Genomic DNA, 25,713 nt, shown 5'->3' with positions numbered 1-25,713 from the left:
TGTCTTATGTTAATCTCTTATTCAGTTACTTGATTTTTCTATGCATCTGTTTTTACCAAATAAGTCTTGTCCTCACATTACATATCTAAAATATTTATTCATTATTAATGCTTTTTATCAGTTGCTTTCCTTTTTCATTTAATACTGAGTGGTTCTTCTTTTGATTCAAATATTTTCAATTGTTTTTTTTTTCAGTCTCACACTTAAAAGGCATCCATTGTTCCTCATTTACCCTTTCTGGATCCTCCAGCTTTCATAGTGATGTATTACAACTGTGACTAGGACAATAAATGTCCTAGTCAATGTGATGTCTCTGAACTTCATTATTTTGTCTTGATTTGCCATAAACCTTCTTTCTCCAATGGCATGGGCTCATTTGGTCAGATTTGCCATCCGATATGAAGCCACATTTCAAAACCCTGGACATCTGCTTTTCGTGGCAAGAAAAATTATATAAATTGGAACCATTTTAGACAATGTTACCTGTTAATCTAGTGACAACTTAATGCTGACGGTCACAGGCAAAGTCAGACACTTTGCCCAAGCTTAGTTTCCACCCGCTCAAATAGGAGGGATGATCACCAGGTGAAATCATTTGAATTGATGTCACCAGAAACTGGTATGAGAAAAATGGGAAGGTAGTCAAATGCATGATTAATTCCTCATGGGAACTGAACTGCCTAAGCAAAGAATTTTGGTTCTATGATCAATTATGCCAGGTCCAAAGCTGGACCACTTTTCTTAAAAAAAATCTACCACTGTAGCCTAAATAAGAAAAGATGTGATGTGGTGATCTTAGATCTAAGCAGAGTGAGGCAAGAGTTGAGACTACAGTGGAGAACTGCTTTTTTCCCATAGATACATTGGGCAAACTAGTTTCTGCTTACCAGAGCAAATATGAGAAGCAACCAAGCGAAGAATATCATTCTCTACTATGGGGGGAAAAAGTGGCTTAAACGAGAGGGCCAAATAATACAAAACAGTTGATACAAAATTAACTTTACATTTAAATGAAAATATTGCAGGATACAGATTTGTATCTTACTCTGGGTTGTTTTACTCCAATGCGAGGGTCTCTCCTTAATTTACTTCTGTTGGAATACACAACCACACAAGCGTATGGAATTTACAAGTTGACTGATACTGTATCAGCAAATGCTCACCTTTTTTGTCCCTATGTTCAATATTAGCTCCCCTCTCTAAAAGAGTTTGTACCAGTTCTTCATGTCCGCCAGCACAAGCAAGAGTCAGTGCTGTGTCATGGTTACTTTCAGTCTTAAAAAAAAAAAACAGTCATTATTAAAGTGCTTGTATATTTGTTCTAGCACTGAATTAACAAGCAAATACATGAAACCACAGTTTAATTCTAGATTACTTTTATAAAATAATTCAAACTGGTTCCCAAGTTCAACATAGCAAAAGAAATCATGAGTACTTAAGGTTGTGCCACATACTTACTCATCTCTAGACATTTAATTAGGTCTGAACATTCTTAACAGCACTAAAATATAAATTTCTCTTAGGTTTAGTTTTTGAAAACAAAAGGGAAAGTACTTGCATTCCACACAAGTATGAAAAAAACTTGAACTAAATACAACAAATAATCGAAATCCAATTACCACTCCTCTGTAATCATTCTTTTCACACATTCATTAAATATTATGCTCATCTGAAGTTGAAAGAATGAGTACAGAAGTATCCAATCTTTCAAAGAATACTAATACTTTTTCAAACAAATTCTTCCCCAAGTTCATCTTGCAAATAAGCAGAATTTTTATTTTCCTTTCCTTTCTTTTAATTTGTATTTCATTTTAAAGGAGAAGAAATTTTATTCTAGACTTACCTGTGCATCAATATCAATGGCAGGGTAAACTGGTAGCATGGTTGAAGGAGAAATGATAGGACTGGGAGCAGGTGTCTGAGGTTGGGAAACAGATGTTGCAATGCTGTGGGTAGGGGTATTTGAGACTGCAGATGCTCTTCCACTCACTGCTATTAAAGAGAATAACTTGGTTTATTAACATTATAATTAATTATCCTCTTGGATGTCCCAGAATATCTTTAAATGACAACAAGCAATGAGAAATCACAATATATCAGTTATAAAAGGGTCTTCTCTGAGAATTACTTATAGCCAGGAACAAATGCCTGCAATATTTTTCCCTCCTTCTGAAAATACAGCTGAAATGGAAGCAACTAGATTTCATATAATGAGAATTTTCCTAAAAGCAGTTTATACCACCAATATATTACCAACAAATTCATAGTTGCAATTAAATTGGAAGGAGTTAGAATATTAGTTTTAGGAATTCCTAAATATAGGAAGGCCTTAGGAATTCCTTAATATAGACAAAATATTGTATCCATTATAGGATTTTATCCATTTTAATTTAGTTTAGTTAAATGTTTAAAGGACTTCTGATGTTTTTCTTCCAAAAATGTCAACTGGGGAGAATAAAATCATAATCTGAGAAGATTATTTAAAGGAAACAAAAATTTCAGAGACAGAATTCCTGTGTTATCTTTACTTTTTAAAATTACACTAGTTAGCAGTAGAACAATAATTTCTCTAGAGATTATGGAAATCTTTAAATTCTAAAATTACTATCTGAACAATCTTAACAAAAAATGAAAGCATATTGCAATTCGTTATGCCTTAAAATTATAATGAAGTTATGATTATGAAGAAATTAATCAGTAATTACTCAAACTCTTACTTGACAGTTAGTAGCAATAATGAAATCATCTTTACATTAGAAAACAAGTAAGAGTGAATCAGGTATATTTCTGAAGTGCCCTAAGTTTTCTTGTTTAAATTGAATTAGACTTAATTTGTTTATTTCATCAACTATTCTTAGTTGCGTTTCAGAATTTTCTGATTTAGATTTGTCCTCTAGCTTAGATGATGTTCTTGTTATATGCAAGCTAATTTATAACTATGGTAATGCTATATTCAAGAAGCAATGGAGAATCTGATTTATTTTGGATCTAGATCAAAACTTCACAGGTTGCAGAATATATTATTTAGTCATGGAGATGATGATAGTACTGAAAAAAATAGCAGAACTCTAGTCATAAGAATATTGGGAAGATATTAGTAAGTACGGAAGTCTTTTAGTCGGCCAAATAAATCCTGACTCGCATCACTTAGGAAAAGGAAATGCTCTATAATATGAACTCTGAGCAATTTGCATTATTTTAAGAGAGCGTGGTAGTGCAGTGGTTAGAACGCAGTATTGTGGGTTGTATGCCCACTGCCAGGAGTTTGATAAGCCTCTGTAAATCTCTTAGAGAGGGCTATGAAACACTGTGAAGTAGTATATAAGTCTAAGTGCTATTGCTATTTAGTCAAACAAAAGAAAACTTGTTGACTTTGGATATGTTTGGAAATTCCATTTAATTCTACTGAATTGCATTGCAAGAACTTCCCTATTCAGTTTTCTAAGCAATGAGGACAAAGAGGAAAGAAATAGGACCAGCAACACCCAGTTATGCACTAGAACTTACTATATCTGGGTTATTATATTTTAGATTGTTTCAGTTGAGTTAAAAAAGGAAGCAATGCACTCTATATTTCCATTTTATTTAATTCACAGGAAAACTTGATAAATGTCTTTTTTCACATGTATTTTTAGGAAGTGTAATTGCTGCAAGGCTTACAGAAAAGTAATTTCATTCATGGGTGCTTGGGAAAACAAGGAGTCAGGAATATTATCAAGGCAAAAATATATGGTTTAGGGCCTGGGACACAAGGGACAGTACACTTGACAGTGGAAATGCTTTTTTACTCACTTCACGTGACTACCAATCAGTTCTGCTGGAGATATTGAACATGGCCAGAAACACTATTATTGTTCTTTCACTATTTCAAAGCTATTCATTTATCCATTTTCTAAATAACACTGGTCTATATTAGCTAAACAACACTGGGAATGGAGACATCAGTTTTAAATTGTAGTTAAGAATAAGCTAAAATAATCCAGTCTTTGTGACACTGAAACAAAATAAAGATGTTGATATATTTAAGAGTTTTCGGCACTGATATTTATCTGCATTTAATAATTCATACAAACCTGCCATGATGTCATCCAGTGTGTCATTGAAGGTTTGGGCAGGGCTGGCAACCATTAACCCTTGCTGTGCATCTGCCAGAATTCCTTGTCCCAGCCCTGTAAGTTGTGCTTGGCCCAAAACTGGCTGTCCAACTATGACACTTTGAAGTTCTGAAAGATTTGCCATAGAACCTGGTGGTAAAGAACTTGTAGACAGAGGCAAAGCTTGTGGCATTGCCAGAGGCTGTATTGGAGCAAAGCCCATCTGGTTTACAGCCGGCATAGGCTCATCAGTGAGTAAGTATGGGTCCACCTGTCGTATGCGGGCATAATCTTCTTCAGTAAGTTGGTCTTCTATTTCAACAGGAGTTAATATTCCCAAATGCTGACAAGACTGTTGTTGCTGCTGCAACTGAATTCTCTGCGCTTTAACTTCCAGATACTGTTTTTTCAATTGCTGTTGTGTTTTCAATTGCAGTTCCCGCTCTACTTTTTGCAACTCTTCTAGGATCTTTTGCTTTTTCTGAATTTGTTCTTCTCTAGTTTTGTTCAGCTCCTCAATCTTCTCCTTAGTGAGCTGGTCAGCATGTGCCAATTCCAAAGACTGAAGCTGTGCATTCTTTTCTATGGCTTCCTTTATTCTTTGCTCTAATTCCGTCAGCTTGCCCTGAGCCTCCTCAACAATGCTTTCTGGAGACTGATTAGCGATGTAACCTTGTACTTCTGGATTGGAGGGCTGCAAAAGGCTGCTGGATTTTTGTTTGGAAGTGGCTGTATGAAAGAGACACTCCCTCAGAACAAAATGGAAGTCCACATGAACAGCATTCTTATTACAGATCTACTGATCAATCAAGCACAATGATGACACCTACCAGAGATGTAAGGGCCAGGGGAAAAGGATATGCCTAATATCCCTGAATGTTTTGTTATGAAATAAATTTCAATTCTAAATTGCTTAGTTGCTGGAGAATAGAATTCTTTACTACTAACAAAAACCTACATTACAACAAAGTATTTTACCAGCTACTTATTTTCTTCAGTAATAATGCAATCCTACTATGCAAATTTTATTCAAAAGATTAAGCAGGCATTTAAGATGCAACTAAATAACTTAAGTGATAAAGCAGGCCAGATTCAAGATTCAAGGCATATGGATATCAATATAGAAACAATGTTCACAAGGTTTGTAGAGAGAGGAAAAATATTGAACTAATTGTCCTAAAATGATAGTTTAATGCTAATGAAATAAATATAAAATCAAGATGAAATGCAAGTTTAACTTTTATGTAAGCCATATAAGCTCACTGAGTAACTATGGGCCAGTTACTATCTCTTAATTCAAGTTATCCCTACCATGAATCCTATGAGAAAAGCTGAATGGGGAAACACTATGTATGCCTTCTTCAGTCTTTGAAAAAAGAGGGAATGTTTATCTATAATATATGTTGCTTTATACTGATTAGTCATCAATTATCTTGGTGAGAGAAGCAAATATTTTTGTCTTCTTGCATCAAAATATGCATAATTAAAATAATTAAAATTACAAACAAGATTATGAAATCTATTTAAAGATTTTTAGAGGTTTGTGTCCTGTTTGGGACAAAGATTTAGTATAAAACATTTAAAAGCAAACAATAAACAAAAAGTAAGATTATTAAAGTGAATGGCAACGTTCTATTATTGATCATGGAAATGTTTTATATTTTTAAATATTTTTTTCATAAAGAGCAAGCAGTTTTTAATATTTTACAGAAAAGATATACTAAAATTTACACATTTCAAAATTTAAATGTGAATGTTGAAATTGAACATTTATTGTATTCAGGCAAAAATATTTTTAAAATTATACCATAGTGTTTCCCCAGTTTTTCTGCTGTACAATATCTGATTTATTAAAATAACAGAAGTTGGAAATACAACTAGTCCTATAAAAAAGGAAGGTTTGTTTCTTTAAAATGAACATAGCTTAGTATTTTTTTTAAAATCCCAATAATGTATTCAATATTCTACAGAAAATATATGTTGTAGCATTAATATATGAGGTACAACTAACTAACCTTTGTTTCTGATGGGAAGGGTGGTGGTAACGTTGGAAGGAGGTTTGTCAGGCTCTTGAGGTGGAACTACCATGGGAAGTGCCTGCACTGGTACGCGGGGAGCCTAAAAAACAGGGTACTAAGATTATTTTCCTTGTTCTGCAAGATCAATACAGAGTATCAGAAGAGAAAAGCATGCATACTTCACAAAAGTATTAATTATTACAGGTTTAAATGTCCTATCAGTTGATAATTTACATTCTTGGCACTAACAGAAGTATTTTAAAAAAAGTATCCAACTATAAGACATTCTAATAATATAGGCATAGTATGATTTAAAAAAAAACTAACAGTAAAAAAAATTGAAAAAAAACCTCCTAATCAGAATTTTCCTACAATACTTTTTCTTTGGAAGCAGAAATCATTAAAAGAAACTCATGAAAAGATAATTCCTTTTAATAATAGTAATTGCTGATCATAATTTACCAGGTCATCTACAAATCTATTGAATATGTCTATTTTCAAATTAATGGATATTATTTTAGCATATGAAAAAAGAAAGCATAATAAAAACCAGAAGATACACAAACAATCATACCCTATTTAGATCATGAGATGGAGGAGTCAACTGCGTAGATTCAGGTGGGGGAGCAGCAAGTAGGTTGTTAGGATAATCCAACAGATAACAAACTACACTTGTATGGCCACCCTTAGCAGCTTCTATTAGCATGGTTGAGCCATCCTATAAAGAAATAATGGAATAAAAATAGTATATTTGCATACTCTTTTGACAAAAAACGTAACCAATGTTATATAAAGCACCTGAATGTTACTTAGAATATTTCTCAATAGTTGAGCAGTAGTATAAACTGGCAATTTATTTTTAAGGGATTTTTTTTTTTTGCCTTTTCACCTGGAGATTGAGTACAATGAACATAAATTTAAAAAAGACATTTCATGTAAGAACTCCTTGAAAATGTAAAACCACATTTACAACTGAAAAATGCTTAAATGATACATTATTATGTTTTGGTTCCTGATGATAAACTTCCAAAATCTCTCCTCAATGAAATATTCAAACAATAGGTTAATTAAATGAAGGGAAAAAAACCAACACGTACTTTTAGTCTGTGTGTAGGATCAGCTCCATGAGCTAATAACAATTCCACAACAGCCAGGTGGCCTCCAGCACAGGCAAGCGATAATACTGTATGATCATTGTTAGCAGTGGTCCTGTTCACATTTGCTCCTGTTATTAATGCATTGGGGAAAACAAAAGCCATTCAAAGCTCTCTGCCTGTAACTCTTCTTTTTCTCATATATAAAATAGGAGAGAAATGTTTCAAAATTGATTCCAGAACTTCCACCTTTCCAGTTAAAATATTTTTAACTCTTCAATGTCCCTCAGTTATTCTTACATAAATAAAAACAATTACTACTTTTATCCTTTGTTACTTGAGGTTGCAATCCTGTAATGCAGTCATAATATGATACTTTAACTCTACCTATTTTTTTCCCCTCAAAAATCTGAACAAGATTTAAAAGCTTACTTAAAGGTGATTCTGGCAGTTTTCATATAGACAATGGATGAGATGTTTTCCTTGGAAAAAGGGAACCATTTCTATCCTTTTTATCAACTGCTATTTGGGGCTGGAGGGAATTCTTAGAACTTATAAATTTTCTAGAAATTAGTTTTGGGTATCATGGTTTACTGAACTAAGATACAAGTGAATATCTTTGCCAGCTGAAGTTATATCATACAGTATATAACTGTTCACTTTTCAGATACTCAAGGTTAACAGACATCTGTCATGTAATTAAAAACTTCAAGCAGGTGAATTTTTCTTAAATCAAAACACAAAAAACTTAAAATGTCTAATGAACCAAAAAAGCCTTTTAAAGTACTTTTGGAAAAGAAATGGCAGACTGAAATGACTCCAAGAAAACTGAACTAACAAATGTGTGGAACAAAGAGCTGGTGAGTAGATTGGAATTCCACTCTGGAGAAAGAGAATTTGAGAATATCTACAAGTGCTCCTGATAGCTGCTCCTTATAAGGAGATGGCAAGACTGTGACAGGTTTGGAGTTCTGGGAGATGATGAAATAGCCAACTTACTCATAGACAGTAACTTTGAAAGGATTCTGATTTCACATACTTCCTTTTCTAAATTGTTAACTGCTTTTCAACTACCAGAAACCTTTGGATGGGCAGGTTTTAAAGTCCCAGAGTTTTCTTCAATTCTTAGCAAAAAGAGTTTTAATTACAAGTTTTTGAACTTTAAAAAAATGAGGGGGCAAATTAACAAGAAAATAATGATTAAAATTTTGATTTTATAAAATAAAAAATGGTTTAAGTATCTAGATAAATTTGAAAAAAGATTTTTGAATAAATTATAAAGAATTTTTGCATGGAAAAATGCTTTTGTTTTGAATTTAAAAACATAGTAAGACTTTAAAAACTGGATACTAGAGAGAACTGAAAGTTATAATTAAAGCAGAACACTTAAACTTGACTTACAATTACAGAAGGAAGCAAAATATTTTAACATTGGACATACTGGAGGATATTCTTGAACAACGAACCAGAATTAATTTTAAGAGTCTCTATTTCTATAGATAGATTGTGTTTAAACGCTACCTGACACAAGATTGAGACTAACTGAAATGGGATAATGTGATAGGTTACAAGAATGACATGGAAAAAAAGAATGTTACACTGATTATATAAAAGAAACTGTCTGATAGTTTAATCATTAAAATACAATATACAAATAAACCAAGGCTATGATCTTCATTTGGATTTACAAAACAGACTTGGTAAAAGTTTTCAAGAATTTTGTGAGACGAGATAAAGGAAATTTGAAAAGAAATTAAGATTTACGACATTATTTAAAGGGACTAATTTAAGATTGTTAGAAGTAAAAGGAAAAAATATAAAGTTGGTTTATTTGATCAAGGTTAAAATAAGTATGTTATCTCTGGTAATCTTTAATGGACATTTGTTGACATCAGGATTAAAATGATGTTTCTTGAGTTTATTGATAAAAGATGGAATATGGGAAGATAACATTATTTGTTATATTTTAATAGGTGATAAACTAAAATTGTTTATACTTGTGATGAAATCACATCTCTATGTATTTTCTTTTTCTTTATTATATTCTTATTTTCTTTCTTGTCTATTTTCTCTTCTACAATTTTTCTTTTTATGCTTTTATTTTTAGATGTTATTAGTTTTTAATCCTGTGATTGTAATATTTAATGAAATTACTATCAAAAAAGAAAAGGAACATGGAAAGAAATGACTTACTGTTTGTAAACCCTACCTTTACTAATTAAGAACTGGACAGTACAGACATGACCTGCTCTTGCAGCTTTCATCAATGGAGTTCTTCCCCCTTCAGATTCATGTTCCTACAAAAACAAAAACATTGAGGAAAACAACTTAAAAAAAATAAAATTCTCAAATAGCTTCATTTTTTTAATTTTTATTTTTTGCAAAATGAGCAAAACGTATATAACACTGTAATCTGTTACTCATCTCATCCTTATGATGGAATATTTCCAAACTTTAAAAATACATTCATATTTTTGAAAAACTGTATTAAAGGCAGCATGTTGTGAAAAATTGTTCTCACAGCAGTTCATTTAATGACTCTTCAAAGTTATTATGGTACTGAAAAAAGTGACTTGTGATCATTTTCACACTTATGACCATTGCAGTATTTCCATGATCATTTGATCAAAATTCAGATGCTTGGCAACTGACTCATATTTATGATGGTTGCAGTGTCCTGGAGTCATGTGATCACCTTTGGCGACCTTCTGACAAGTCAATGGGGAAGCCAGACTCGCTTAACCACTGTGTTACTAACTTAACAACTGCAGTGATTCACTTAGTAAAAGAAATGTTGGGCTCAATTATGGCTGTGAGTTGAGGACAACCTACATCATAGAGATAAACTGCTATGGGATAAAATAATAGGCCTGAAAAGGAACTTCCTAATAAAGTCTCTATAGTCTTCTGTCCACCATTTTGAAGAACATGATGTTTGAGATTTAGAAAGCTGATGAAGCTAGAAAGTGCTGCAGCAAAGCGTGATCAAATGAACTCATTGCAACTAGGTTATGAGAGGGAAAATGCAGTACCAGGGTATCCTTAGTTGCTGTTTGGTCAAAGTGCCTGAAGTGACCCTAGTTGACCCTAGACAGTCAACTAAGAAAGTATTCACAACCTATACAGTATGTCTCCATAAATTAATGGATAGCAACAAAAAAGCCCACTCCCTACCACCACAAAATCCTACAGACTGGCCAGGCACAAGACAGAATTGCTACAAATCTCTTGTGTCCGAAAACTTTCAAATCTGTCAAGTGGTAAGGGGAGGTTAATCTAAAGAGTCTGCCAAAAATCCAGGTCCCATGTAGTAAAGCTTTATAAAGAAGTGGTACTCCCTCATCTTCATAAACTATTTAGATGAGGGAATAGAAGTGAACTCATCAAATTTGCAGCCAACACTAAACTGACAGCCAACACCCCAGAAGCTAGGCTCAAGATCCAAAAGCATCTCAACAAACTTGAACACTCAGCCCTATCTAACAAAATGAATTTAATCTAGAGCAAGGTAGGTTTTACACTTGAACACCAAACCTATATACAGATACAGATTAGGTGTAATCTGCATCAATAGCAATAACTGTGAGAGGTATCTTGGAGTTCTAGTGCACAATCACTTAAATATGGGCCAGCATTATGTTGCAGCAGCCAAAAAAGCCAGTGAAATCCTAGGTTGCATTAAAATAAGTATACTTGGAATATTCATCCAAGTTTGGTCACTGTAGTATAAAAAAATGTAGAGGATCTGGAAAAAGTGCAGAAAGGTACAACGAAGATGATTAGGGGGCTGAAAGATATAACATATGAAGAATGGTTGCAAAATTGGATATGTCTAATCTAATGAAAAAAAGGAGTAGAGCTGACATGATGGTAGTGTTCCAATATTTGAAGGGCTACCACAAAGAAAAGGGGGATCAATGTATTTTTCCAAAACACCAGAAAGCAAGGCAAGAAACAACAGATGTAAACTAATCAAGGACAGAAGTAACCTAGAACTAAGGAGAAATTTCCTAACAGTGAGAATCAGTGGAATAACTTGACTTCAGAAGTTGCATTGCTCCAGCATGGAAGTTTTTAGGAAGAGATTGGACAACCATTTGTCTGAAACGGTATAAGGTCTCCTGATTGAGCAGGGGGTTGGACTAGATCTCTAAAGTCCCTTCCAAACCTGTTATTCTGTTAAAAGACTAATTTTAATACTCTCATATTCAAATCAAATCTTAATTGTTCTGAAATTAAGAACAAGTCAAACATGTCCCCTATGAAGTGGATTAGTGTCACAGTTATTTGTCTCAAGCTCATAATTGCCACGGGAACTCATGAAATTGCAAACCATACTGGACCCAGGCATAGAAGCTGAAATCAGCCAGGACTAAAAGCATCAGGAATCCCAACATTTTCCAGATGCCTATGGCACTTAGTATACCAACAGCAGTTTTACCCTGTCAGCAGAAAGCAAATCCAGAAAGAGCCTTTGATATCTAATTACATCTGGGATAGAGTTTGGCTAATGGGGAAAAAAATCAGTCATTTTCATTACATAGAACTGCATTCTTACTCTGTCCCATTAACAGTGTAATTGCCACTGGTTAATTTAAATTGGATATGCTTTATAGTTTACAATTATCTTATGCTCTCAGACAATACATTCATATTCTCATCAGAACTCTTTATTTTTTATTCTTTATTATATACACACACACACAACACAGAGTATATCCCTCCATTTCTGAACTATATTTAAAAGTGTGAACTTATGAAAGAACAATGCAGTATGGTTCTCAAACCCAAAACTTACACTAAAAGAAAAGGGGGAGCACCTGGCACAAGCCTTCAGAAGAAAGAAGTGATACCATTTTTGAAAATGAAACATTTTCCTGATAAGTCACATGAAACTTCAAATGTATGACAAAAGTAGTGCTACTACTAGAAAGTATCTAGTATGTTTAAATCACTATGTTTGTACAATATAATTAGAGCCAGTTTGGTGTAGTGGTTAAGGCATCTGACTAAAAATGAGAAGACTGTGAGTTCTCATCTTATAGTATAGCTTTATGTACCAGGAAAAAATAATCCTGCTAATATTCAACCTTATTTTTGATTTGGTCAAGTAAGAATAAACTAATTATCAAACATTGTAAAAGAGTACTGATTTTCAATAGGTGGCTTACCAAATCAGCGTCTGCCTGAAGCAGCACATCTGCAACATCGGTATGACCATTTTCACAGGCATATGTTAGTGCTGTGTCGCCTGTTGCTGTTGTTGCATGCACATTAGCGCCTAAAGTAATACAAATAATGTTATTCTTAGAAAAAAATAAATGAATCTCCATGTTCTCTATTAGGACAGTTTATATAAAATTGTAAATATTCAAATAATGCAATGCCCAATTATTAGTGGGAAAAAAATTCTGTTATTGCATAGATATTTCCCCCAAAATATAAATAAGCAAGCAAACCAAACTGCTCGGGTTCAGTGGCATACATGGAAAAGGCAGAGGTGGGTTGTTGCTGGTTCAGCCCGGTTCAGCTGAGCCAGTAGTGGAATTTAGGCCTGGGTTGCAAAACCGGCAGCAACCCAGGCCTGCCACGCCCCTGAACCAGTTCCCTCGCTGCTACTGTCGTTTTGGATTTTAGTGACAGCATGCACATAGAACATTTACATTGAACAGTCCATACATGTGCAGCAGCATCTTGCATGCGCACGTTGGCGCACGTGTTGTGAATCAGCAGTAACACTGGCAGCAACCCATCCCTGGGAAAAGGTATACGAAACAGACAAAACACTCACGGATAGCAAGGTTTTATTAAAAAATTCAGTTCGAATCTGAAACAATAAATGTTCAGAGATTAATGCCATACCTGCAGCTAATAAATATTTAACTAGCTCCAAGTGACCCTCTTGAGCAGCTTCCATTAAAGGTGTTGAACAGCCAAGTTCTATATCCGCTCCTGCTTTGATTAGGAAGTCAGCTACTTCCAAAAAACCACCACAGCATGCTAAAGTTAAGGCAGTTTCTTGGGTTTCTTCTGTCTGAGCATTGATGTTAGCTCCTTGAAAACAGAAATACGTAAGTATAAGTTAAAATTTCAAAACAGTTCTTTAAACTAGCATGGATGTACTATGTTAAGTCTTATTAAGTTACAATAATTAGGTCTAACACTGTTTAAAAGTAGCATTACTATACTAATTAAAATCAACAGATGTGATTTCTTATCACTAGAGGTAGTCCTCGACTTACAACAATTTGTCTAAGGACCATTCAAAGTTATAGCGGCACAAAGTGAGTTATGACCATTTTTACAATTCTTATGGTCATCAGATCAAAATTCGGATGCTTGGCAACTGACTCATATTTAAGATGGCTAAAGTATCCCAGGGTCAGGTGATCCCCTTCTGTGACTTTCTGATAAGGAAAGTCAACAGGGAAGCTGTGTGATTCATTGCACAACCATGTTACTAACTCAACAAGTACAGTGATTCACTTAACAACTGTGGCAAGAAAGCTTGTAATGTAAGGCAAAGCAATGGAAATTTTGGCTTAATTGTGATTGTAAGTCGGGGACTACCTGAATAGAGGATTAGGAGTTAGTCAAGTGGACCCCACAGGATTATAAATTTACCTTTCTGATTGACTGACAACTTTCTATGTATGTATTTCCTATTACTGCTGTATTATTTAAAATAAGCAGAATGCCCAAAGTATTTTCAAGTAAAAATATTTTAATATTTTATATCACATATTATACAATGAACAAATAAGACCTTTATTTCTGAATTTCTTGAAATTTATTTTTGATTAAGCTTTCATAATTACAAAAACATTGAAATAATTTAAAAATATTTTGTCATGTATTTATTTATTTTAGAAAATTTATATTGCCACCCACTTCCCCATGTCAACTCAAGGCAGCTTACACAAATATAAAAGCATCATATAAAAATAATAAAAAAATGATAAAAAATAATAAATTAATAAAATAGTAGCCCCCACACATTCTATCCTGGCGACATATTCATACAAGCCATTTAATGGACTCCATCCCACTCTGGATTCCCCAGCCCATTGGCAGAACCAGGTTTTCAGCACCTTCCGTCAATGGTGTCAATCTAATCTCTGAGGGAATGATGTTCCAAGAAAAGGAGCCACCATGGAGAAGGCCCTTCTTCTGGGTCCTGCCAAATGTATCTCCCTAGGTGATCAGACCTGCAGCATTGCTTACCTTCCCACTCTAGTGGGTTGGGTAGATGGGACCTCTAAGAGATGGTCCCTCAGATAACCTGGACTCAAGCCACAAAGGGCTTCAAGGGAATGACCAGCACCTTGAATTGCACCCAGAAGCAAATTAGCAACAAATGCAGTTCCACAGGAGAGGTGAAACATGCACACTGAGGTCTGCACAAAACCATACGGGCCACTGCATGTTGCACCAATTGAAGCTTCCGGATGCTCTTCAGGGGAAGCCCTATGTATAGAGTGTTGCAATAGTCAAGATGTGACGTTATTAGGGCTTGAATGACTGTAAGAAGGGATTATTGGTCGAGGGAAGGGCTTAACTGGTGCACAACCTGTAGTTGCCCAAAGGCCCTCCTGGCTATGACTGCCACCTGCTCTTTGAGAATCCCCAGATTACGCACAGGCTCTGTTTGGGGCAGTGCCACCGCATCCAAAACCAAAGGTCAAAATTCTCCATGGGCCAAAGAACCCCAAACCCAGAGCCACTCGATCTTGCCAGAGTTCAGTTTCAACCCGTTGCTCCCCATCCAGCCCCTAACCACGTCCAGGCACTGCAAGTCACGGAATTGCTTAACTCACCACAGGCAGAGACCTACAGCTATACAATTGATACATTATACTTTTACCTTGACCAAGAAGTAACGCTACCATCTCCTCGTGACCCTCTCGGGCAGCTTCCATTAATGGTGTATATCCTTCATCATTTACTTCCTCTAAGTTTGCCCCCCTCTCAATTAATAACGCAGCCAGCTCTACATGGCCACCACAGGCTGCTAAAGTCAATGGAGATTCAAAGGAATCAGCAGGCATGTTTACTTGAGCCCCACTATCAAGGAGTAAACGAGCAACTTCTACGTGTCCATCCTAGAAAGCAAAAATAAGGTATGTATGAATATAGAAAGTAGTCTGTTGGATCAGGCTTATGTAGTACAACAATCTGTTCTCACAGTAGCCAAGCAAGGGAGCCCACTAATTTTCTATCAGATGGCTTTTAGAAGTTATGGTGCCATCAAGGCTACTAGCTATTAATCCCAAGTAAAATAAGTACCGTATGTAAAAGCTGGATAAAAAATCTTCTCCAGAAAATAATTAGTGAGTTAAAATGAAATACACTTTCAGTTGTCTGAAGGGATTTTTTTTTTTAACATCTTACATTTATTCCAGATGCTAACATAACTCTTTAGAACAGGGATGGGCCAGATCTGGCCTGCAGGGTGCTTAGTTCTGGCCCAAGGTACTGCCCTGAAAACAGTGAAGGACGTGCTTCTGCCAGTAAAAAAGGAGCTTGGGAGGGCTGCACAAGCTCTGTTTTCGCTGGCAGAAGGTTGCAGGAGGCCATTGCAGCTGAAAATGGAGCTCAGAAGCCCGTTTTCATTGGCAAAATGCTCAAGCCGCCACAGGCATCTCCAACACAAGTGACATTGAGCTGGTCATGTCCACCCCAGTCCCCTGAGGTCAAACACAACCCTGAAATTGAGTTTGACACTCCTGCTTTTAGCATGTTTGAGGTAGCCACAGATGTGGAAGTTTCCAATGATACACAAGATTGCTTGAAGAAAAACTGAAAAATTGGTCCAATTTATTTTATTTTTAAAGAAATGAATTAAGTGTCTTAAATTTCTGCAGATACTCATTTTATCTCTTAAAAAAAGCCAACCCCAATGAAAATAAGTGAATTTTTCAAGAGAAATAGTTTTTAAACTTTTAATTGGGAAAAATGTCTGCCTTATGATTTAATGACTTCATTTTATTCTTTTAAATGCCATTCCAACTGTTTAAAAGAGAGTAAATTTTGTTCCCAGTGTAACTCAGAAGGCTACATTGCAGCTTGGTTGCCTTTTCACCAAGTAAATTGTTGCATTGCTTTTTAAAATTATAAAATGACCAAGGAAATTAGACCAAACTTGATATATTTTGCTTTTAATGACTCTTACCATGCATGCCTCCATTAATGCAGTATGCATTTCATCTGTTTTATGTTCCTGATCTGCACCAGCTTCCAGCAAAAACCTCACCATTTCTAAATGGCCTAAAAGAGAAAAAATGAATCCTGAATATCAAAATTCACTCAAAATTTCAGCCCATAATTGTATATTCACCAAAGATGCCAAAGATACAATCTAAATAACCAAAAAAGGAAGAATTATCAAAACCTGTAGGGAAAATCTACTTTAGTTATTTCATTAGCAACAACAACTGAAACTCTTCTATTCAGAAGACCATATAATAAAATAAAAAGTTTTAATCTGGGTCTCCAATGTATGATAAAAGCAGAGTTCTTGAAAAGGCACCGCTATTTTAACATATGTGCTCAAATACAAACTCGTAGAGGGCTCTAGAAAACAGATAATCCAGAAACATTTCCATACGATGAGAAAGTACAAAGACACTGACTTTCAAGTTGAATATGAAAATTAGAAAAAAAAGTAGAATTAAAAAATTCTCAGGACAGTAATAAAAGTGGTTCAAGAATCCAAGAGGGTTTTTTGAGTTTCATTTTTTTAAAAAAGAACAGAATGCTGGACAGTGTTTAAGGAAAAACAATTTTTTTTCCACTGTGCTATCTTATAGCTTTCAATGGCAATCTTGATCAAGTAATTGTAATTGATTTTGTAAGTCTTTCATTGTTTCAATACATTTCTAGTTCTGGGAAATGCAAATCACATTCACAACTGAAAGCAATGTATCCTGTTTCCCTGAAAATAAGACCTTCCCCAAATAATAAGCCCAATCAGGCTTTTGAGCTTTTTTTTTTTTTTTTAGCTTTTGTGCTAAAATAACACCCCCCCCATAAGCTCTCCCCAAAAATATTGCAACACAGCAGCAGCTATGAGGTAACCACACTCACCACCTCAAAAATATTAAGACCTCGCCAAAAATAAGGCCAAAAGCTTATTTTGGGGGTCAAAAGAAAATAAGACACGTCTTATTTTCAGGGAAACACAGTATATATATATATATTGGATACCATCTCTATCCAGTAAAATACATTCAATAAGTTCCCTTTTATTTTATTTAGTTATATATTCTAGTACTGAATATTTGAAATTTAAGTATTCTTTCCATAAGCATTAGAATACCATCCCTACAAAGATAAATATATGTAGAGCTAAATATTAATAATATTTAACATTATTTAAATTAAAAATGACAAGTACAATATTTATTAATTGGAAGAAAAACAGAACAAATAATCAAATTCAATCCTAATAAACACTCTTTAGCAAGATATGCAATTTCTTTACAAACTTCTATTGAAGAATATGGTTAATTACTGATAGATTGCAATATTTTACCTTTATAGCAAGCCAGCGTAAGCGCACTCTCCTTAAATTCATTGGAATGCGTATTGATTCCAGCTCCGTTTTCTAACAGAACTCTGGCAACTTCGACATGTCCAGCACTCCCTGCCTCCATAAGAGGAGTGTGGCCGTTTTCATTATGGTCCTCGATACTAGCACCTGATTCTAATAGGCCCTTCACAACATCTACATAGCCTCCAGCACAAGCATAAGTGAGTGCTGTATTGCCTATTTAGAAAAAAATATTTATTCAGATATCCATTTATACTTCAAACATTTATATATACATATATATGTTATCTAGTACAGTATAATAAATCCTAAATTCATTTTTTGACTCTGCCAAAGCCTTCAATAATTGATCTATATTTTAAAAAGTGGTCAATAATTGGAAACTGAGTTTGTTTAGTCTAATGAACAGAAGGATTAGGGGTGATATGATAGCAGTCTTCCAATATTTAGGGGTTGTCACTGAGAAGAGAGGGTCAACCTATTTCCCAAAGCACCTGAAGGCAGGACAAGAAGTAATAGAGTGAAGCTTATCAAAGAGAGAAGCAACCTAGATCTAAACAGAACTTTACTGACAATTATAACAATTAATCAGTGGAATGGCCTGCCTCCAGCAGTTATGAATGCTCCATCCCTGGAGGTTTTAAGAAGTGATTGGCAGCCATTTATTCAGAATGGAACAAGTTCTCCCTGTCTGAGATGGAAGTTGTATTAAAATACCTCTAAGATCATGTCAAACTATGTTATTCTATAATTCTATATTCTGGGCTAAAAATCTCACAATATTTAGCTTGCATCTACAATATAAAAGGATTATTACTTCCCTTAACTGCATTTATTTGAAAAATTAATGCAGTTACCAAGTACATTCTGGGTATTTCCTTTAGAAATTCCAAACTATGCATAGTCCTTTCTCCCCCTTCTTACAACAATAAACTGTGAAATTGTCTGAGTTAGATCAACCCAAAGCTATTTGAATCTATTTTTCCCAATACTAGTTCAACAGCTTCATGATTAAACCACACTGGGTCACATTTGGATTACAAAATTTTGTATTAGAAGCCTCTTGATCATTTCAGCTATTTTCTTAAGTAGTGTAGGTTTTCTGATTCAAAAACTGCTCTAGAAATAGATTAGAAAAGGAAGCAGTTTTTGATAATCTATGTTCCTAAAGCTTCTGCAAACAGTGCTCCAAAAATCTGCTCTGAATATATTAACTTTATATATCTGCCTTAGGAAATTGTCAAATGGGCTAAAGACATCATCCAAAGAGATTTTAGCAAGTGTACTGACTTAAATAACTACTATAAATATGGGCACTAGGTTTTTAATGAACTTGAGGAACAAACTAAAGGAATTCCGAAGCTGTCCAAATTGTTTGATATAAGAAGAGTAGCATATAAGTTTAATAAATAAATAAAAGTATATGTGTACACAAATACACACACACGCATACATATATGATTATTTATTAAATTTATATGTGCATGTCCATACACACCTTCCCTAAATAACCCTTTTCCATTTCATCATATCCTTTCTAAATTATTTTAATTCATTTGGCTACACTGTTTTTAAAATATTAATTATTTTTAGAGTCATCATTACTAGCCTTGTCATTAAAATCACATTAATAAAAGGTTTATCAAAATGTTTAAAATAAAAACATTAGCATTATTGTACTATACACTTAAAAGTCCAGGTTGTGGTAGCATTATTATAAAATGGTATCCATTTTATGCTGACAGTATCATAAAATGGTACTCGTAACATTAAAGCCCCACCCAGAAAAGCTATCTCAAGCTCACTTATGCATATGGGACATAACTGGATGTTCACTGGGGAAGAGGAGGCTGCTAGGTATATACTGTATTTTTCGCTCCCTAAGACACTTTTTTCCCTCCCAAAAATGGGTGGAAATGTCTGTGCGTCTTATGGAGCGAATATGGGCGACAGGCAGCAGCAGTGAATGGCAGCAGTGCTGGGAGGCAGAGGCAGATTTTTTTCCCTTGTTTTCCTCCTCTAAACCTAGGTGCATTCCTATGGTCAGTACCGTCTTATGGAGCAAAAAATATGGTAGTATAGAGAACACTGTATACAAATAGTATATAGTGTAAAAAAATAGACATAGAAAGAACTCGCATCTTTTATATTTACATCTTTTACTTTTCTATCTTGGATATTTCTTCCAAAATAAAATATCTCCCCAACACTTATAAATATCCAATTGTCAATCAACTGGGTAGAGTTTAAAAAGAACCCGTGACATACACATAAAAAAATATAATATCTGTGATAGTGTGGTCTGAAGAGCATCTAACTCAACTGGAGTCATCTAAATCCTAAAATTTAATTCTAATTAGATTCTGGATGGAAGGCTACCACAGTATCCTAAATTATATAGATTAGACTGGAAAGTTAAAAAAAATAATGAGGGAAAAGACAACAGTAGATCATTTCTATATTATTGCCAAGAAAACTATGTAACTATGTCAATGATGTCATGCCTTCTTTAAACTGATTCAGTGGAGAGCCTTAGAGCATGGTCAAATAAACCCTGAATTAAATTTCTCCTGGACACATACTTCCTTGATAATCACCTTATTGTTGCAGAAAAACTCTGCCAAAAAGACTAGCTTTAAACATTTAGAACACGTTTTAAACTTGCTATTTTTAAGCAGGCCTGTTGCACTAATTTTGTAATGAGCTTTCATTTTTATTGCATACTTATTTCACTATTGGTGATTTCACTATACCAGAAGATATTCTGAGCTCCCAGAGAAGTGGTGTAAATGTTTCAATAATTATAATAATATGGTTGCAGTTTCTGTAATTGTTTCCTCAGAGATTAAAATACTGAGTCATGAGTACCAAACTTGCCAAATACTGAAAACTGAACTCCTCTCAACTTTTAATTCAATCATTATGTGCATAAACAAGCCAGTGGCTAAAACTGAGCTTGTTATTCTAGTTAAATAGTCTTCTCGAAGACCAATCCATACTACAAATAGAGACAAGTGGAGAAAAATTGATGGCAATTAGTAATATTAATAAAGAAAGATAGGGTCATAGATGATATTAAAAGAAGCATAATGAAAAATATTAAGAAGATTTCAGGAGACCATAGTACATGGGTGTCAAACTCGCGGTATCATGTCACACGACATTTTGCGATGTTTTTTCCCTTCGTGGAGCTAGGGTGGGTGTGGCCTGTGCATGACACAGCTAGCCCATGGGTTGACACCATTGCCATAGTATATACAGCCATAGCTTTTCTAACGAAGGTTGACAGTACAATTAAGGTCAAAGCCAATGCCTGAGTGTTTCTAGTACCTTTTTGCTGCCTGTCGTTTTTGAGAATTGGTCAAAAAAAGAAGAAGAAGCAATGGCGTACAAAATTAAATATTTCTCTTTCATGAAAATGAAGAAGATGGCAATGACACTCCACAAAATCTGGAAGAATTTTTTAATTAAACAACTAGTTGTTATATATTTCTTGAAAAGGAGAATGCTAACAGTGATTTCCTGGTTCTGAATTATTATTATCAAGGTAACTGGAAAATAATCAGAGGCCTTATCATGGATGGATGGAAGGACAGACATCTTTTAATTTTCTATCTGGAAAAGAACTTTCAATTAATAGGCCTGTGAGGAGTGATTTAAATTCACCTTCATGAAAAGCTTTACGCTAGGAGGGGATTCAATTCTTTTTGTTGTCACCTCTATAGGTGAAGGTAACAACAAAGATCAATTAAATGGGATCCAATCCCAAAATGGTTCTTTAGTCTCTCTCTCTCTCTCTCTCTCTCTCTCTCTCTCTCTCTCTCTCTCTCTCTCTCTCTCTCTCTCTCTCTCTCTCTCTCTCTCTCTCTCTCTCTCTCTCCTCCCTCCCTCCCTCCCTCCCTCCCTCCCTCCCTCCCTCCCTCTCTATATATGTATACACACACACATATATACATACACACATACATACATACATACATACACACACATTGCACCTGCCTGCGACTCCTAAAGACAATTGTCTTTTTCAAGGATGGTCCAGCAGCTGCAGCTGTGCACCTCCCAAAACACAGTTCCTAATGAGTTAAGAACTGCTCCATCTACATACTAATATCTCAATTTTTGAATTGAATCCAAAGCATTGTACAGAAACAATATACTTTGTTCACAAAGAAAACATTCTTAAGTGAAATATAAACTATCCTTGCTTAACTATATCAACATTTCAGTTGTTTTCACTGTCCTACATGTTAATCTCTGCAAAAATTCATTATTTGTCCAAACTGGTATTAAATAAATCTGAATACAAATTCTTCTATACATTAAGAATGTAACAGAGTTCCAAGCTCTCTACATTCCCTCTACATCAGGGGTGTCAAACCCATGTTGTCACGGTGATGACATGTGATGTACCGGGACTGTTTTACCCTTCGCTAAACCAGGTGTGGGCATGGCTAATGCATGACGCATCTGGTCCATGGGCCGGGAGTTTGACAGACCTACTCTACACTTTCATATTTATATTTACCTGTTGAAGATTGTGCATTGACATCAGCACCATGAGCTAGCAGCAACTTAACAATTTTGACATGGCCTCCATTAGCAGCAGCCATTAAAGGTGTTATATCTCCCTTGATACCTCTATCTTCAACATTTGCATGCATTGCTAGGAGGACCTGTTGACACAGAAAACAAAAACTGATAATTAGTATGAAGGGAGAATAAATCTGTAGTGTAGCTATGTGATCCTTGTTGCTTGCTCTGTCTTGTAACTTAAAATACTTCTAAGCATAATGTAGCAACATTATCATATGATTATGATTGCATTTTAATTATGCATTATTTAGCCAACATTGCATAATCCAAAACATGTTCCAAGACAGTAAAAACTGCAGGTTTTACTTCTTAGGCAAAACAATAACAATACACCCTTAACTGACTCATTTCTTTTTCAGGCAAAAATTCCGATTCTATTCAGAGTATGCCAACTATGCCTCTTTTATGTATGCATAAAGTGGGCCATTATAAGAGTAGAAAGGTAATTACTGTATTTACTAGAAATGAAAAAAAATATCCTTAAAAATTGGTTAATAGGGAGAGGCATACTACAAAATTGTTAAGCATAGGAAGTGCCTGAGACATGCATAGGGCATTGGGGGGAAATGCTAACCCTGTCTTTTTTATCAGCATCCACCACCTTCCATCTCTGAAATGCAGTTTCCCCTTTATCCTTGGAGGCTTTCTCTCTCTTTTTTTTTTTTTTGGAAAATCAGGGTCCTCCAGGGATAAAAAGACAAACTCATCCTCTATACCAGGACAAGACCAAGAAGTTCAAATTATTAAGCTGAATGAACAGGACTAGGATTCCTAAGCTTACTTACATAGAAATTTCAATGAGCCGTACTACATAGTTTTAGTTCAAATGTAATTCATCAATCCATTCCCTTTCCAAAAAGAGAAAAAAAGTAAACTAGCTTAAAAAACTATATCTTTAGCATAGCACTCAGCACTGAGAACAAGATATTGAATTGTTGTTTACAATAGTATATGCAAACATTTATGCTTGCTGTGCTACATTTCTGAAGTCTCTTTTCTTCTGTGTGCATATTCAATTAAGGCACCTTATTTTACAGATAACATCCATCAATAATCATTCAATTACACTGTAGTACATGTAAGGACAGGAGCTTGGATCTACACAGCATGTTTCTTAGCCTGATCTACCAATATCACAATATCAGCTGCATTAGTATTTTTGCAATACGAAAAGAAAATATTAAAATCTATCCTCTATCCTCCATAGATATATGCATGCATTTGTTAAGGAAGATGTAAAACCTGGTGACAAGATAGGAAAGCTAGAAAGTAGTTGTTCTACATGGGAAGCTTGGCAGTATCTCTGTAAACATCTGTTTTATGCTGCCCAGAGTTGGTTGCTTGTGAGAAAAGCTAGTTCTTAAATTGATTTAATAAATATATAGGATTTTTAAACTTTAGAAGCTTGTTTCTGTCATTTGGGGTTTTCTTTTTGAGCAAATATGACAGGAAATTTCAATGTTGTATGTAGGCTGCAGCAGATTGTTGTGGATATTACTCCTGAAGAAAGGAGACAGAAATATCTTCTCTCCCCCACAAGGTTTCTGAAAGTGCAAGGTTTTTTCCGCCCTATTCCCATTACCATATGTTATTCCCAATTAGAGTTGATATCGCAAATACAATCTGAAATTACATACTTATTGGATTGGATTGGATTACATAGATTAAAAAGGCAGTAGTCTGTAAAATGAATTATGACTATAATTAGAGTATCACCTTGGTGTAGCAAAAACAAGGTGACTCATTTTTTAAAAATAATTTATATAAAATTATGATTCAAAGTAGCCTTCATAGAAATTTGCCTTCTGCATTAGCATCATGAGGGAAGAAGGTCAAATAACAGTTTAATTAGATATCTTAATAACATAGTAAACATACTGTATGTGCAGAAGCTCAGTCACAATTTGTGATCTCAGGAATCAAAAATGTTATTTAATTAGTGAAGTTATACCCCATTTTTTAATGTATGAAGCACTCAAGGGAACTAAAAGTACTTTTAAAAAATCCAGAATGTTGAAAACAAAATTTAATACATGCAGTGATTGACTTACAACCATTTTCTTTTAACACCATTCAAGTTACGATGGCTTTGCAGCATCTTACAATGCTGTGATCAAAATTTGGGTACTTGTTATTACAGCATGCATTTATGATGATTAGAATGTTTCAGAATCACATAATCATAATTTATGACTTTTCCAAGGGACTGACAACAACCTAAATCAATGGGAGAAGATAGATTTTATAATGACTTTGATTTTAAAAAAAAGATTATAAAATTGGGTGCAACTCGTCAAGGACTGCCTGTAATAAAAAAAAAAAACTAAATTTCCGAAACCCATAAACTTTCTAATTGCAAATAAGCTATGCTTTAAACAGATTATTCTCTAATAAAGTTGTTGGTCTTGTCGGTGCCCAAAAGCTGCTCCTAAGGATGTGCATTCCATAATCTGAGAGCAACCAAAGACAACTGGCAACAATTTTTCAAAAGTTTCGCTTCCTTAAAAACTTGTGGATAGATCCTTTCAAGCTAAACACAAATATAACTTCAGAATTATAGGAAATGTGTCACATAGGAATCTTGAGAAATAATTAACTATAATGCATTTAATGCCATAATACGTCAGTATGTCACCCTGCTGAGTTCCATATGGTTTTGCTGCTGATTTTTATTTGTATTCACTGTTCTATGCAACTTGCTGCAATATCCAACAGTAGTCAGCCAGCATGAATTGATTCCAATTGCCATCATACAATTTTTCCATTGTGGTAATGTCCTGGTCAAAGCTTTCACTATGTTCATTACCTAGATTTTCATGAGAGACGTCCAAATATCAATGAAGAAAATGAATCTTTAGTGACATGATGCATTTTATGGTCTTGTATACTGTAAGATTCAATCAGCTGGATGTCGTTTGGGACTCTTATAATTGTCAAAAGAATTCCCAATACATCCTTGAATGCTTTCAAGGCTATTTACTCTGGCTCCACTAACAGGCCTTTATACTGCTTGTCACTGAGGACATATTTGATCTGTGGACCACAAATGTTTTACTTAATATGGGTACCATTTATTCTTGGAAACATTTGTCTCAAATAACAAAAACCTTAACCTTTCTTGTTTATCACTTTAACAAAAAAATTTCAACAGTTCAAGTTTTATGTGAAGCAGAGGCAAATATATCTTTGCTGGGTCAGCAAGTGGTTCATGAGCCACATTCTTCTGTCCTGGAAGGAAGTATTTCAGAGTGTCAAATTTCTTTTTAATATAATGTGATTCTCTTACCCAGCTTTCCCATTCACATATGTAAAAACAGCACCTGCAGCATTCCAAGCAAACCATTACAAACCTAAATCTG

General features: G+C 34.7%; 1 protein-coding gene across 2 annotated transcripts in view; it reads right to left on the bottom strand.

Moving 5' to 3' along the window:
• Positions 1-25,713, bottom strand: part of ANKRD17 (ankyrin repeat domain 17) — a 121,882-nt gene that overhangs the window by 40,441 nt on the left and 55,728 nt on the right. Inside the window, exons 5-17 of one of the 2 annotated variants that reach the window (XM_087713327.1) lie at positions 22,287-22,434; positions 17,741-17,974; positions 16,379-16,473; positions 15,071-15,308; positions 13,069-13,260; positions 12,378-12,487; positions 9,416-9,503; positions 7,210-7,337; positions 6,687-6,830; positions 6,110-6,212; positions 4,074-4,823; positions 1,844-1,992; positions 1,164-1,275 (exon numbers count right to left, since the gene is read on the bottom strand). In XM_087713327.1, coding sequence (XP_087569453.1) covers positions 1,164-1,275; positions 1,844-1,992; positions 4,074-4,823; positions 6,110-6,212; positions 6,687-6,830; positions 7,210-7,337; positions 9,416-9,503; positions 12,378-12,487; positions 13,069-13,260; positions 15,071-15,308; positions 16,379-16,473; positions 17,741-17,974; positions 22,287-22,434 — 2,491 coding nt within the window. The remainder of the gene's footprint in view (positions 1-1,163; positions 1,276-1,843; positions 1,993-4,073; positions 4,824-6,109; positions 6,213-6,686; positions 6,831-7,209; positions 7,338-9,415; positions 9,504-12,377; positions 12,488-13,068; positions 13,261-15,070; positions 15,309-16,378; positions 16,474-17,740; positions 17,975-22,286; positions 22,435-25,713) is intronic. The other variant, XM_087713328.1, reaches the window with a different exon arrangement.

The sequence above is a fragment of the Thamnophis sirtalis genome, unplaced genomic scaffold, assembly GCF_051295495.1.
Source record: "Thamnophis sirtalis isolate CommonGarterSnake01/CBP01778 unplaced genomic scaffold, rThaSir2_p1.2 scaffold_4, whole genome shotgun sequence".
NCBI lineage: Eukaryota > Metazoa > Chordata > Lepidosauria > Squamata > Natricidae > Thamnophis > Thamnophis sirtalis.
This window is presented reverse-complemented; position numbering and strand designations above follow the sequence as displayed.